Raw genomic sequence first — 15,250 nt, forward strand, 5'->3', positions numbered from 1 at the left:
CTGTACCCTGTTGTCTCAGATTTTCCAGCATCTGCAGTTCCTACTATCTCTGGTCTGTTCAATCCCTGGTTATAATATTATTACCTGCATTACCATTCATTGCCAAGGTATTATTTTCTGCATAAGATTCTTTCATTTATTACATTTAATGCTTAATTATTTCACGAGTTATAATTTTTTCAAAATGCAATAATTGACTTTTCTCATGCCTGTGCATCTTTCTCATTTCTGTGGGTCATGTCTAATTACTAATGGGTGCAACTTTTGCAAACGTTTAATGTGATACAAATTATAAATTACTTATGGCATGAATAGTACAGGGATTAGGTTGAAAATGATCTTCTGTTGTACAGTTATCTTCATTTATCTGTTTGACCAGGTGCTGTACAAGTGGTGACTTGGAATGAACAGTACCAGAAGCTGACAACTAGTGACCAGAATGGTCTAATTATTGTGTGGATGTTATATAAAGGTCAGTTAATACTTCTGTGGTAAACAGCAGAATTGATTATGATGTGCATAATATGCTTATTATGAAATGACGTATTGGACACTTGCATTACAAAGATCTATCACATCAGAAGTACAGCACAGAAATTAGACCATTCAACCCAATCCTCTATGCTGGTGCTCCACTCAAACCTCTTCCCTTTTTTTTTCTCGACTAAATCTACTTTTTGTCTACTCATGGGACATGGGCATTCTGAGCTGGCTAGCATTTATTGCCCATGCCTAGTTTTCCTTGAACATTTCATTGTACAATTGAGAGTCAACCACATTTCTGTGGGTCTGGAGTCACATAGTGGCATAGTGTTGAGGATGACAGATTTCTTCCCTAAAGGATGTTAGTGAGCTAGATGGGTTTTTTGTACAATTGGCATTGGTTTCATGGTTATCAGGTAGGTTCTTAATTCCATATTTTTTATTGAATTCAATTTTCACATCTGCTGAGGCGGGATTTGAACCCCGGTCCCCAGAACATTAGCTGGAGTTCAGAAGAATGAGTGGGGATCTGCTTAAGGTATATAAAATATTCAAGGGAATTGATAAGGTGGTGTTGAACAGATGTTCCCCCTTGTGAGATAGTCTAAAACAAGAAGTCGTAGGTGTAGAGTGAGAGGAGGTTCAAAATTGAGATGAGGAGAAACTACTTCTCTGTGGGTTGTGAATCTGTGAAACTCACTGCTACAGAGTGCTGTGGACGCAGAGTCAATCAACAGATTAAAAAAAAAAGTTTCTGATGAAAAGTGGGATAAAGGCTGTGGGGAGCAGGTAGGAGAGTGGTGTTGAGACCAGGATAAGCCATGATCATGTTAAATGGCAGAGCGGGCTGGAAGGGCTGGATTGCCTACTCTCGCTCCTAATTTTTATGTTCCTACGTTTGTGGATTAATAGTCTGGCATAGTTCCACTTTGCCATCACCTCCTTTTTCCCTTTAAACTGCCTTATTCACTTTAAACACTCCTTGTGGTAAGCCAAATCTGAATAAATGGTCCTTATCACACTGTGTAAAAAAGCTTCTTCTGAATTCCTGATTGAATTTCTTGGTGACCAGCTCATATGGATTTGCAATGCATAGTAATGCCAGCAGCGTAGGTTTAGTTCCTGCACTGACTAAGTATAAGAAGGTCCTGCCTTCTCAATCTCACCCCTTGCCTGAGGCTTGGTGACCCTAATGACAAACTCACCCCCATTTTTCTCTCTCTGAGGAGAGAGTAGCCCGCTGACCCCATGGTGACTTTACCTTAACCAACTTACCTTTACATAATGTCCTTTCTTATTTTGGATCGCACCATTTAGAAATAGAAGATATTTATATTGCAATTAAGATTAAATAAGTCTGACCTCCTATGAATATTAATACGCATGTTTCATTTTTACATATACCATAGGGCAAGGAAATCGATGAGAGAGAGCCTAGTTGGTGGCACAGTCTTATAATAGTTGTAGCACCAAGAAACATTAATAAGTTGAAAAATTTCAAGATAAAGATGAAAAGTAAAAATAACACTGGGAGTAAAGTTAGAGCAAGTGGTAAATTAGAAGGAAATTTATTCTTGGAATTTTTGTGTGTATAGGGAACCCAAATTTAAAAGAGAAAATGTGACTGTGAGGATGTTATAGCTGTGCACTTGTGAGGATATTGTATCTATGCATTTGAAAATTTATTTAGGAAAAATAACAAAATGTAATGTTCCTACGCATTATAACTGAAGATGTTCACTGCAGCAGTTTTCCAGTTGTTCTCTGAACAAGATTGAAACAATTAATTGTTAGTTTTTGCTTTTTTTAAAAATTAAACCCCATGTTTGTGAATTGATTACAGGCTCTTGGTATGAGGAAATGATTAATAACAGAAACAAATCTGTGGTTCGCAGTATGAGCTGGAATGCTGATGGACAGAAAATCTGTATTGTGTATGAAGATGGTGCTGTCATTGTGGGTTCAGTGGATGGTAATATATTTCAGACTGAAGAATTAAAACATGAATTAGATTGTGATATTCAGATATCTAGAACTTTTATGGATTATTCAGTTTAATAAATTTCCTTGTCACTTCGAATAAAAATGCTCTAAATATTTATGATATCATTGTCCATTGAAATTAATTTCATAGCTATATTGCTGTTTATTAATGAATCATTTATAATAATTTAATTATGTATGTTAACAGTTTTGAAACCATTGTCTTACTGCTTACCTGTAACTGCTAATATTAACTTATTGATGATTAATGTTTTCTTTGATTGTCTCATGTTTTCCGTATTTCGTCAGGTAATCGTATTTGGGGTAAGGAATTGAAGGGCCTCCAATTAACTCAAGTTGCATGGTCACCAGACAGCAAGATTCTTATATTTGGCATGGCGAATGGAGAAATACACATATATGACAGCCAAGGAAATTTTATTGTAAGCTTATAGTTTTTTCATTTTGCCATTCTTATGGAACTTTTGCATGTACTTGCATATTTATCAAGGCTCAATTCTAAGTATCCTAGTAAAGAGAATGCCACTAAATTTTTAAAAGTGCAATGTTTGAGATCATTCAGAATTGGCTCACATTTGGAGGCGTACAGAAAGTATGATTAATTAGGATGAATACTATTGTGTTCAGTTAGGATGAAGTATACATCTTTACTTATGAAAATTATCAATTATGAAAGCCTCTTGAGAAAGAATTATGATTTTAATATTAATTTTTACTTCATCTGCTGAAACTATGATCTTATTAGACTAAATTAATTGATAGCAAATTAAAAACAGAATTGTGTACAAAATGCATAATGGCAAAATATATTTCAATTTTATTTTCGTAGTGTAGGTATAATTTAATAGCTGTTTGATACATATCAAGATTAAAACCGTTCCAGGGGAGGCAGAGTAGTCTTGTGACGATGTCGCTGGACTAGTAAATTAGAACTCTAGACTAATGTTCTGGGGATATAGATTTAAATCTCACCATGGCAAATGGTGAAAATTCAGTTCATTAAAAAACTGCAATTAAAAATCAAATTTATTGTCATTAAAAACCATCTGGTTTACTAATACCCTTTAGGTAAGGAAAGCTGCCGTCCTGCCTGATCAGGCCTGCATTTGAATATAGACTCACAGCAACTGCCCTCTGCACATTAGGGATGGATAATAAATACTGGCATGTTGAATAAATGTAATAAAAAGGCATATCTGTCATCTAACTTAATATGTATTCCGTATGTCTTTTTTTTAGGTAAAGCTGGTGCTACAATGTCTTGCCAATGTGACTGGTGCAGTCAGTATTGTTGGTATCCATTGGTATTCAGGAACTGAAGGCTATGTTGAACCAGACTGTCCCTGCCTAGCTATCTGCTTAGACAATGGTCGATGTCAAATAATGCGTCATGAGCATGATGAAAGTGAGTATTATCATTATGTAAATAGGCCATAGAATTTTTTCCAGGACTTTTATTATCTTTTTTAGTTTATTCACCATTGCTGATATACCCATACCTGAAATAGTGCAATATTTTGCAAATGTTATATGAATATTGTCAGTATTAGCGTCAGCAGTGTCTTAATTGGTAGCACTCAAAATTCATTCTGACACTATCAGTATAATACTGGGGGAGTGATAAACTGATTGAGGTGTCATTTTTTGGATGAGTCTTTAAACCGAGGCCTAGTCTGATCCCTCAGGTGCAGTCTTCTTGTATTTTTCATAACAGATGCTGTGTTGATTGATACTGGTATAAATGTGGTTGGCATTCAGTGGAACCACTGTGGGAGTGTATTAGCTGTTGCTGGTTCCCAAGTATCAGCCGGCCAAGATAAACAGATCAATGTTGTACAGTTTTACACTCCATTTGGTGAGGTGAGAGAGTTTTTTCTGATTTTGATAGTTGGAATTTTAAGTTAACTGTGTAGCCTATTTCATAAAAGCCTCATTTTTTCTAAAGAAAAGGTTTATGCTTGTTTGAATTACGAAGTCTGAATCTTCAAGCTCATGTTCTAAACATTTGAATTGAGGAAGTTAATAGCATTGTTTAAGCAAACTTAATTATTTCTATATACAAATTGTCCTCTGTAGTTGCTGACAAAACATGACCATGCCTCAAAGTAATTGGCTGTGTAATGATTTAGGATGTTCTAAGGAAACAAATTATTCGGTCTAAACATGAGTTTTGTTGTTTCTTTCTTTACCAGAAGTGTTTGAGGAATTATAATCGTTCTTTGTATAAAGGTTTTAAGTCAGAGTATTCAATCTGAAATATCTAAAATTATCTAGATCAACATCAATTTCAGACTGAAGATGCAGTTGGTAAATTTGAAGAATACTGCCATATTGTATGTTACATTCTTGGTATTTTGAGTTATGATATGTGTTTTCTCCACTATGCCAATTTCTCAAGCATTTGCGTACGTTAAAAGTGTCTGGCAAGCAGATGTATGCAGTGTCATGGGAAGGAGGAGGGCTGAGAATTGCGCTTGCTGTTGATTCTTTTATTTATTTTGCCAACATCAGACCAGATTACAAGGTAAAACCAGTGACATCCCTAAATATTTTTGCATGCTCTAAAGTTATGCAGTTGTTCATTTCTTCACATAAAATGTTTACATTTTTAGTTAAGAATTATACAATGTGCTTAACAAAAAAACCTACGTTGTTAATTATTTGTAAAATCCAAGTACTGAAGAAATATCTCAGCTCACATAATCAACCATGATAATGAGTGTAATTTAATGCCCCTTGCCATCTTTCCCCCATCAACTCCCATTGACAGCTTTAATTCTAGGTTTGACTATTGCAGTGCATTCCTGGCCTACCTTCTACCCTGCACCCTGTATAATTTGGAGTGCTCTAAAACTTTGCTTACCATTTCATAACCTGTATCCGTTCCTGTTCACTTCTCTTTTGAGTTTGTTGGTCTACTTTGGCTCCCAATCTGGCAATAGCACAGTTTCAAAATTCTTAAAATTGTTTTCAAATCTCTCTGTAACCTTGCCTCTCTACATCACTGAAACCTGCTTCATGCCTGTAAGCCATGTCTGTGTTCCTCTCTTTCTGACATCATCTCTGATTGCTATCACAATATTGAAACAAATACTATGCTTTGAACTTGAATAGATCTAAGCTCTGCAATTCCTTCCCTAAACCTCTCTCCATCTATCTTTAGTACACTACTCAAAATGCATTTGTGCTTTTGGTCAACAGTCGCAAATGATGGCAGGACTCGTCATTCTGTCCCCCTAATTTTGGATTCAATCATGAGAGGAATCATCCACTCAGCATCTACCCTTTCATTTGCCTCAGGATCCTTCTGTGTTTCTATAAGATCACCTCTCATTTTTCTATTGTCCTATCTTTTTCTCATAGGAAACTCCTTCAACACAGGAGTCAGTCTAATAAATATTCTGTGAACTAGTTCCAATGTAAATAGATAATCCTTCTTATAAGGAGGTGAAAACTAGACTCATTACTCCAGATGTGGTCTCACTAACATTTTAGACATATTTAGCAAGACCTCTCTATACTCTACCGTCCCCTTGATAAAAGGTCAACATTCCCTTTCCCTTCCCAAAGATTTACTGTAACTGCATGCTAACACAATATGTTCTGTCATTTTAGTGACTTGTGGTCTAAAGAACCTTTTTTAATGAATCTATAACTTTTTTTTGCATTAAGCAAACATGCTGATCTAATTTTTCACCTTTTGGCAGTGGGGTTATTGCTCCAACACAGTAGTGTATGCATATACCAGACCAGATCGACTGGAATACTGTGTAGTCTTTTGGGACACCAAGAACAATGAAAAGTATGTAAAATACGTAAGGAGTCTGATTTCAATAACTACATGCGGAGACTTTTGCATTTTAGCAACCAAAGCTGATGACAGTTCTCCTCAGGTAGGAGATTATTTCTACAATTTACTAAATTTCGCAAAAATGTTGCAACTGAAATATTTAGTCAACTGTTCATTCACCCATCTATCCCAAAAATTGATTGAATAAAATGCTTGCGAGACAGATCAACTGATCTTTGCTCTGTAATTGATATACAACAATGACGAATAGTTGACTTGAAGTTCAAACGTTAACATAGATCAGGCATGATCTAATTGAAAAGCAGTGCTGGCTTGAGCGTTTAAATGTCCTACTTTTGAGTTTAACTTTTCCCTAATCTGCTATCAAGGAAATATACAGTGATATGTAGAGATGTGATATTTTCGGGCAAGGATAAGAAAGCACTGTTGCCAGAAAATGGTCACAAATAATAAAAGATATATACCTAAAACAAACTGCTCCTGTTCAAGGCCCCAGATCATCAGAATTTCCTGCCCTAAACTTTACCTGCAACTGCATGTTATGCCTCAGATATCAGAAATCTTTTGCTACTGATGAAAATGGATAACCAGAAAATCTCAACTCCATTTAGCCTTGTGGAGGTGAGCAGATGGTATGAATTACTGCAATTTAATAAGAACTTTATTCCAATTGCTTGGCTTGACTTTGTAATTCTCATGGATTCCTTGTAGGAGTGTGAGGCTAATCAGAGTAGCATGTTCTCTGGATTTACCTGCACCCAAGCATTCAGTCAGTGAATGATCTGGACAGGTTGGGTGGTGAGAACATTTAACTTCCATTTCTTCTTTTGGATTTCCACTCCTTTTATCTCATCTTCCTGTTTGGAGAGGAAAGAATCAGGAAAATTGGCCCAAATTCCTCCTTTTCTAAACAGCTATTTCCCACTTCTGTAATTCACCAATTATATTTGTCTGTTGGTGGACCAACAGGAGGCTAGAAGAACACAGCAGGCCAGACAGCATCTGGAGGAAAGGAGCAGTCAACATTTTGGGTATTACCCTTAACTGAAGAAAGGTAATACCCAAAAGTTGACTCTCCTTTCCTCCATATGCTGCCTAGCCTGCTGTGTTCCTCCACTCTCCTGTTTGTCTAGTTTGGATTCCAGTATCTGCAGTTTTTTTTGTCTCTAACTATATTTGTTTGTTATTTTCCTCCCTAATTTTAACATTCTCCCCAATTACATTCGTTTAGAATCATAATCCAGCTAAATGAAAATTATGGGAGATTCCAATGTTAATTTCTTCCACTGTAAAACATCAAATCAAAGTTTAAAAAAAATTTCAAAAGAAGTTCAAGAGGTTAAGCTTGAATAGCCTATTCCCTATTCACAAGTAGCAACTGTGCTGGTTTTGAATTTGTCAGCATTTTAGACCATAAGACTAGGCAGGTAATGCAGGAATCTCCTGTGACCATCCCTCTGCAAAATAGATACATTGCTTTGAATGCTGCTAGGGAGAGGAGGAAACTGCTGCTTAGAGGGAAGTGGTAGCCACCAAACTCATTGCACTGTAGTTGGTTCTGCTTCACCGGAAAGGAGGAGAAGGAGTGGAAATGCTATATTAACAGGGGTTCAGTTGTAAGGGAAACAGATGGACAGTTTTGTGGCCACAAACGAAACACCAAGATGATCTGTTGCCTCACCTATGCTAGGGTCGAGCATATCTCGTTGTAGCTGCAGGACATTCTGAAGTGATCAGGGTACATATTAGTACAACAACATATGTAAGAAAAGAGCTGAGATCCTAAAAGTAGAATATAGGGAATTAGGAAGCGAGTTTAAAAATTAGGACCTCAAAAGTAGTGATCTTGGGATTGCTAAAGATGCCATGAGCCAGACAGCTTAGAAATAGCAGGATATACCAGGTGAACATGTGGCTAGAGAAAGAGTGCAAGAGGGAGGGTCTATGATTCCTGGGATATTGGGATCAGTTCTGAGGGAAGTGTCACCAATATAAGCTGGATGGGTTGCATCTGAGCAAGACGAAAACTAATGTCGTAGTCATACAGCACAGCAACAGATCCTTTACTCGTCCATGCCAGACATCCCAATCTGACCCAGTCCCATTTGCTAGTATTTGGCCCATATCCCTCTAAACCCTTCCTAATCATATACCCATCCAGATGCCTTTTAAATGTTGTAATTGTACCAGTCTCCACCACTTCCTCTGGCAGCTCATTCCGTACATGTACCATCATCTGTGTGAAAAAGTTACCCCTCTAAGTCTTTCCCTTCTCGCCTTAAACCTATGCCTTCTAGTTTTGGACTCGCCCTCAGAAAAAGATCTTGGCTATTCACCCTATCCATGCCCCTCATGATTTTGTAAACCTCTATAAAGTCACCTCTCACCCTCCCACTCTCCAGGGAAAAATGCCTCCGCCTATTCAGCCTCTCCCTATAACTCATACCCCCTAATTCTGGCAACATCCTTCCTCGGGGAAATACTTGTATTTGTGGCCAGGGAGGGTTTAAGTTAAAATGGGAAGCAGATGGGAATCTATACAGGGAGACGGGTGACAGGGAGATAAGGACTAAAACAAAAGATATAGTGTATTCTGTGTTATGTATGAATGATACATAAAAAGCAGGCCAAATCCAACCTGGCTAATTACTGCTTCATCAGTCCACTCTTAATTATCAGTAAAGTGATGGATGGTGGCATCAACAGTGCTATCAAGCAGCACCTGCTTAGCAATAACCTGCAGAGTGACGTGCAGTTTGGGTTCCACCAAGGCCACTGAGTGTCTGACCTTATTACAGCCTCGGCTCAAACGTGGACATAAGAGCTGAACTCCAGAGGTGAGGTGAGGGTGACAGCCCTTGACATAAAGGCTGCATTTAACCAAGTGTAACATGAAGGAGTCATACCTGGCATGTAGGAAGATGGTTTTGGTTGTTGGAGGTCCGTCATCTCAGCTCCAGGATATCTCTGCAGGAGTTCCTCAGGGTAGTGTCCTAGGCACAACCATCTTCAGCTGCTTCATCAATGACCTTCCCTACGTCATGAGGTCAGAAGTGGAGATGTTCGCCGAAGATTACACAATGTTCAGCACCATTCGTTATTCCTCAGACTGCTCCGCAGACCGTGTTCAGATGCAAGAAGATCTGTACAATATCCAGGCTTGGGCTGACAAGTGGCAAGTAACATTCGTGCCACACAAATGTCAGACTATGACCATCACCAATAAGAGACAATCTAACCACTGCCTCTTGACATCCAGCGGTGTTACCATCACTAAATCCCCCATTATCAAAATGCTGGAGGTTATCATTGACCAGAAACTCAACTGGATTCGCCGCATAAACACAGTGGCTGCAAGAGCAGGTCAGATGCTAAAAAAGTCCAGTGTGCAACTCACCTCCTGACTGTCCAAAGCCTGTCCATCAACTACAAGCTACAAGTCAGAAGTCTGATGGAAAACTCCCCACTTGCCTGGATAAGTGCAGCTCCAACTACACTCAAGAAGCTTGACACCATCCAGGACAAAGCAGCCCGCTTGATTGGCACGACATCCACAAATATCCACTGCCTCCACCACTGACGCTCAGTAGCAGCAGTGCGTGATATCTGTAAGCTGCACTGCAGAAATTCACCGAAGATCCTCAGACAGCATCTACTAAACCCACAACCACTTCCATCTAGAAGGACAAGGACAGCAGATACATGGGAACACTACCGCCTTCAAGTTCCCCTCCAAGCCACTCACCATCTTGACTTGGAAATATATTGCCATTCCTTCACTGTCGCTGGGTCAAAATCCTGGAATTCCTTCCCTAATAGCACTATGGGTCAACCCATAGGAGGTGGACTGCAGTGGTTCGAGAAGGCAGCTCACCACCACCCTCTCAAGGGCAACTAAGATTGGGCAAGAAATGCTGGCCAGGCAGCAATGCCCATATCCCACAAATGAATTTCAAGGAAAAGGAAGGCAGGAAGAAGACAGCGAATTATAGACTGGTTAGCTTGACATTGGTAATGGGAAAAAAATGATAAAGTCCATTATGAAATATGTAATAGCAACTACTATGATAAAAACAAAAGCTTGCTGATGCTAGAAGCTTGAATTAAAATATTGGAAATACTCAGCAGGTCTAGTAGGATTGTGAAAAGGACCAGTCATCTTTCCATCTCTCTGTGCATTCAGATGATCATAGTCCAATATTTCCACCATATTTAACTTGATGCAATGACCAAATGCATCTTCCCCTTCCCTTTCAACACGGTGAAGTACAGTAGAGTTTGGCAAAGCTGACCAGCTTTCTAGAATTGAAATAATGATGCTTATATTAAGAAATAGCTAAATGGCAAATTTCAAAGTCAGCTAATAGGATTCACCCCTGGGAAATCAACTGATGATTCAAGTTGGACTGTGTTCAGTCAAAAGAGTTGGTCAAATGACTGTTCTCTTTTTTTTTTGTTATTTATGCTGTCATCGTGAGGACCTGCAGTGGAAAATATGTTTCATCAATAGAATTGGTAAAATAGTGTCTATATTACTGTAGTAGCAATCCACAGGCCTGGACTAACAATCCAGATACATGCGTTAAAATCCCATCATGGTATCTGAAGAATTTAAATGCAATTAAATAATTCTGGAATAAAACGATCTGAAATTGTCAACATGAAACCCGTCTGGTTCACTAATATCCTTTGGGGCAGGAAATCTGCTGACCTTGCAATGTCTGACCAATTGTAACTCTAACCTCAAAGCAATGTGATATATTGTTAAACTGCCTCTGATCTGACCTAGTAAACAAAACTTGAGGATAAGACAAATGTAAACTTTATCTTTATCTTATGACATACTGTGTTATGTACTGATTTTGAACAATTGTAAGCATACTGCCATTTTATTCTGTTGTGTCACTTACTTATTTTTCTGTTTATGCGCTGCACTTGAAAGGATGAGAATGAGATGGAGTCTGTAGTTGCTATGGTAACCATTTCCATAATTTACTTCCGTGCTATTGGGGAAATTTTACAAGGTACTTTTCGGTGGGTTTAGAGACAAGAATTAGAAAAAAATAATGTTGTACATGAATGCCTCCTCCCTCTTTGTCCAGGAGCAGTTGCTGTGCATATACACTTGGGGGAAAATGGTGGTGTAGTGTCACTGGGCTAGTAATTCAGAGGCCAAGCTAATACTCTGGCACTGTGGGTTCACATCCCATCATGACAGCTGTTTCAATTTAAATTCAATTAATACATTTGGAATCCATAATAGTTTTGTAATGGTGGCCATGAAACTATCATTGGTTGATATAAAAACTCAGCTTGTTCACTTATGTTGTCTTTAGCTGGTCTAGTTTGCAAGTAATTCCAGCAATGTTATTGATACTTAACTGCCATCTGAAATGGCCTAGCAAGCCACTCAGTTCAAGGGCAGTTGGGTTTGGTCATCAAATGCTGGCCTTGCCAGTGACATTCACATCCCGTGATGAAAGAATAGATAAATAAAAACCTGCCTAGCACAGGCAAGAAGCCAAATGAGATTACTAATAAAGCAATTAGCCAACATGCTTTGCAAATTTGACCAGTGATGCATGGGATCCACACAGTGTCTCCAGCACAGCACCCACCTGCTTCTTTCATAGTCAGCGGAGGTTAGAGCATCATGAAACTAGAATATACTCTGCACATTAAAGGTGTAAATTACAAAACACGAGGCTTTCAAAAGGCAGAGGCTTTCAGTTGCATGATTATCCCCTGCAACTGTTGTGCTGGATAATGCTGGTGGCGAAGAAGCGGCTGCCATCTCTCAGCCATTTTGTGCCTCCATTTCATCCTGCCTTCTCTCATTCCAGTCAACTTGGCGACATTCTCATTGTGAATACTGTGAATGTTGCTGGCCACCCTGCAACAGCGTGTGCTGAATTGCCTTTCTGAGACCTCAGCCCACCTGCTGACTAATGACTTTGATTCATGATCCCAGAGGCACATTTATATTTAACACATTGTACCAGCAGTGCTGCTAATTGGGCGCACAGCCCAAAACAGTCCCATGTCTGAAAAAAACTAAGTACAGAAAATTCAGCTCAACATGTCAGTAATATCATTCTGTGCATCTGTTAGAATTATAACAGCAGGCCAATTAAACTTTAGGCAACTGATTTTTATTAAGCACAATTGTACATTCTAATTATTTGATCTTATAATTAAAATCAATTTCACAGCACCTGATTTTCTTCTGTTTTAGTATGTTCTAGTATTGTGTAATTCCATTGGAACACCCTTGGATTCAAAATATATTGACATTGGTAAGTATACAAATTTGATTGGATGAAAATATAAAAATTCCGGTAGTGTGTGGTATTCCAAATGTGAATAAGAGTGGTAGTTGTTTGATTTGGTCAGTTTCTTCATATGTAACTGAATCAAATTCTTTTATATTTGGATCAAAATTCATTATGACAAAACATACTTTTGATAAAGAAATTGGGGAAAAATATTGCCTGGGTGGCAAGAAAGGTTTAAAATTGGCAGGAATGGTGGAGTGAGTTTGTCTTCCCACCACTGCTGTAGTTTTACCAGTGGTAGTATTGGTGGTGAATGGCTAGCATGTCCTTCGGCCAATTGAGGGCTTAAGTGGCCAAAAGGATTGGAACCTTGTCAAACAGAGTGACTACCACGTATATCCTGACGGGCTGAGAAAAATGGGGAATCCCTTCCTGATCAGTCATCCAGTGGCCTTCATGGGGACTCCCCCTTCAGTGGCCACTGTTTCCAATGACATTGCTGTGAAGAGCTGGTAACCATCTGATTGGCTGGCATCTCCTGGGCATGGGGCATCCTCTCTTAAAGGGATGAAAGCTATATCTGTTGGCATGATCAATGCAAAATTCAGTTAAGGCTTCCATGACAATGGAAATGAAGTTGCCCCTGAACTTTGGCTTGATGGGTGAGTCCACTACAGCCCTCTAAAATGCCAGTCATTCAGTTTTGTTTCTATTCAAATAATATATGGACTCTTAAGGGTTAAATTACAAGGTTTATACAGATTTATGCCCTGAAATTTAGAAAGTTGAGAGGACTTGATGGAAAATTTTCAAGATCCTAAAAGGAACAGACTACAGTTGGAAGGAGCTATTTTTGTTAGCTTGGCAGTTTAGGACTAGGCATCATTGTCCGAAATATGAAGCCAGACCTTTCAGGAATGAAATTTGGAAACACTGCAACGGATAGTCGAAGTTTGGAACTGTCTTTCGTAGATGGCAGTTGGCGTTAGATCTTGGATATTAATGAATATCAGGACAGTGCACTCCATTAGTATTCTAGCCAATTATGCTCATTTTAGGAAAGATCATAATCAAAACTAAAGTGCTTAGCCATAACACCAAACTGGCCCCACTGAATGTGCAGATGCAGTCCATGATGCCTGCAGGAAGCACCGCTGAGCTCCTCATGCTGCATTGATGTTTCTGCATCGCCGATATCACAGTGCTGGGGATGAGGGGTCCAAGGAGTCTGGGACGAGGCAGAGGTGATGATGACGGGGCCTGACGAAGCAGAGCCTGCCTTCCCCAATGGGTCTGTAAAGTAAGACTCTTTAGCTGCCACTCATTTACCACTCCTGCCATGAAACCTGGCTAGCTTCAGAGGAAGCTTACAATAATGATCCCAGGTATGAAGGGTTTGACACAAAAGGAGCGGTTGAGAACTTTGGGTCTGTACCTGATGGAGTTTAGAAGGTTGAGGGGCAATCTCATTGAAACTTACAGAATACTGAGAGGCCTGGATAGAGTAGACATGGAGAAGAGTTTCCACTAGTAGGAGAGACTTGGACTCAGGGGCACAGTCTCAGAGTGAAGAAACAACAAAGTTTTGGCAAAGATCTGTAGCTTTGGTTGTGGGTGAGGTTGTTGACTTGTCGCCGAGCTGGCTTGTTTTCATTCAGATGTTTCCTCTCCATGCTCGGTGACATCATTAGTGTAGCTTCCGATGAAGTGGTGTTATTCTACTCCGCTTGGAATTTATACTGTTTGGTCCGTGATGGTGATTAATGTCATTTCCAGTTTTGATCTGTATGGGTTTGTATATGGATGAAGAAACTGATACTTTAGAACTGAGATGAGGAGGAATTTCTTCAGTCAGAGGATGGTGAATCTGTGGAACTCATTGCCACAGAGTGCTATGAAAGCCAAGTCATTTGAGGGCATTTGAGACAGAGCTAGATAGTTTCTTGATTGGTAAGGAGATCAAGGTTACAGGGAAAAGGGCAGGAGAATGGGGTTGAGAAACATACCAGCAATGATCGAATGGTGGAGCATACATAATGGGCCAAATGGCCTAATTCTGCTCCTATGTCTTATGCCCTTATGGTTTTCAGTTATCCAGAGCTGGAAGGCCATACCAAGTGTCTGGAGCTATTGCTCTGCCTGTCCCACCTGCTGCTCGTATTGCTGTCGCTGCTGAAGAGGCGTATACCGCATGGTTTGCAAAGCACACTGCACATGGTCCAGTGACACTGTGTGCATGTGCCAATTACAACACAGCAGTGCTCCTCTGCAGTAAGTTTCTGTCACGTGGATGGGACAATTTGTACACACTTCTATTGCTTTTGAATAACTTCGGCTTTCTCTTTGTCCATGCGCCTATATGATTCACAGTCAATCAAAACAGCTGGTAACTCTGGCGCATTTGATCGAATCTTTAGAAAAGATTCTGCCATAGAGATTTATAATGTAAATGTTTTCAGTGGTGGGGTATAGTTTTGTAGAATTTGTTTGTCTTTATACCTTACTAGAAAATGGTAAAATTATCATTGCACTATTGATATCATACTACATTAAGCTATTCATCTGATATTTTATTTTGGTTCAAGTGACCATTAAAATCCTTGATAGGAAAGTAACAAAAAGGTTACCTGAACTGTTTATACATACAAAGCAACAGAAATCTCACAACTGGAAATTA

The 15,250-nt window shown here is 39.1% G+C and overlaps 1 protein-coding gene across 1 annotated transcript in view; it reads left to right on the top strand.

The window, feature by feature from the left end:
- Positions 1–15,250, top strand: part of wdr35 (WD repeat domain 35) — a 92,646-nt gene that overhangs the window by 20,556 nt on the left and 56,840 nt on the right. The window contains exons 3-11 of the mRNA XM_048597123.1: positions 380–472; positions 2,327–2,455; positions 2,776–2,909; positions 3,727–3,892; positions 4,202–4,347; positions 4,886–5,011; positions 6,195–6,380; positions 11,241–11,273; positions 12,534–12,594. Coding sequence (XP_048453080.1) covers positions 380–472; positions 2,327–2,455; positions 2,776–2,909; positions 3,727–3,892; positions 4,202–4,347; positions 4,886–5,011; positions 6,195–6,380; positions 11,241–11,273; positions 12,534–12,594 — 1,074 coding nt within the window. The remainder of the gene's footprint in view (positions 1–379; positions 473–2,326; positions 2,456–2,775; positions 2,910–3,726; positions 3,893–4,201; positions 4,348–4,885; positions 5,012–6,194; positions 6,381–11,240; positions 11,274–12,533; positions 12,595–15,250) is intronic.

This window comes from Rhincodon typus, chromosome 5 (genome assembly GCF_021869965.1).
Source record: "Rhincodon typus isolate 14 chromosome 5, sRhiTyp1.1, whole genome shotgun sequence".
Classification (NCBI taxonomy): domain Eukaryota; kingdom Metazoa; phylum Chordata; class Chondrichthyes; order Orectolobiformes; family Rhincodontidae; genus Rhincodon; species Rhincodon typus.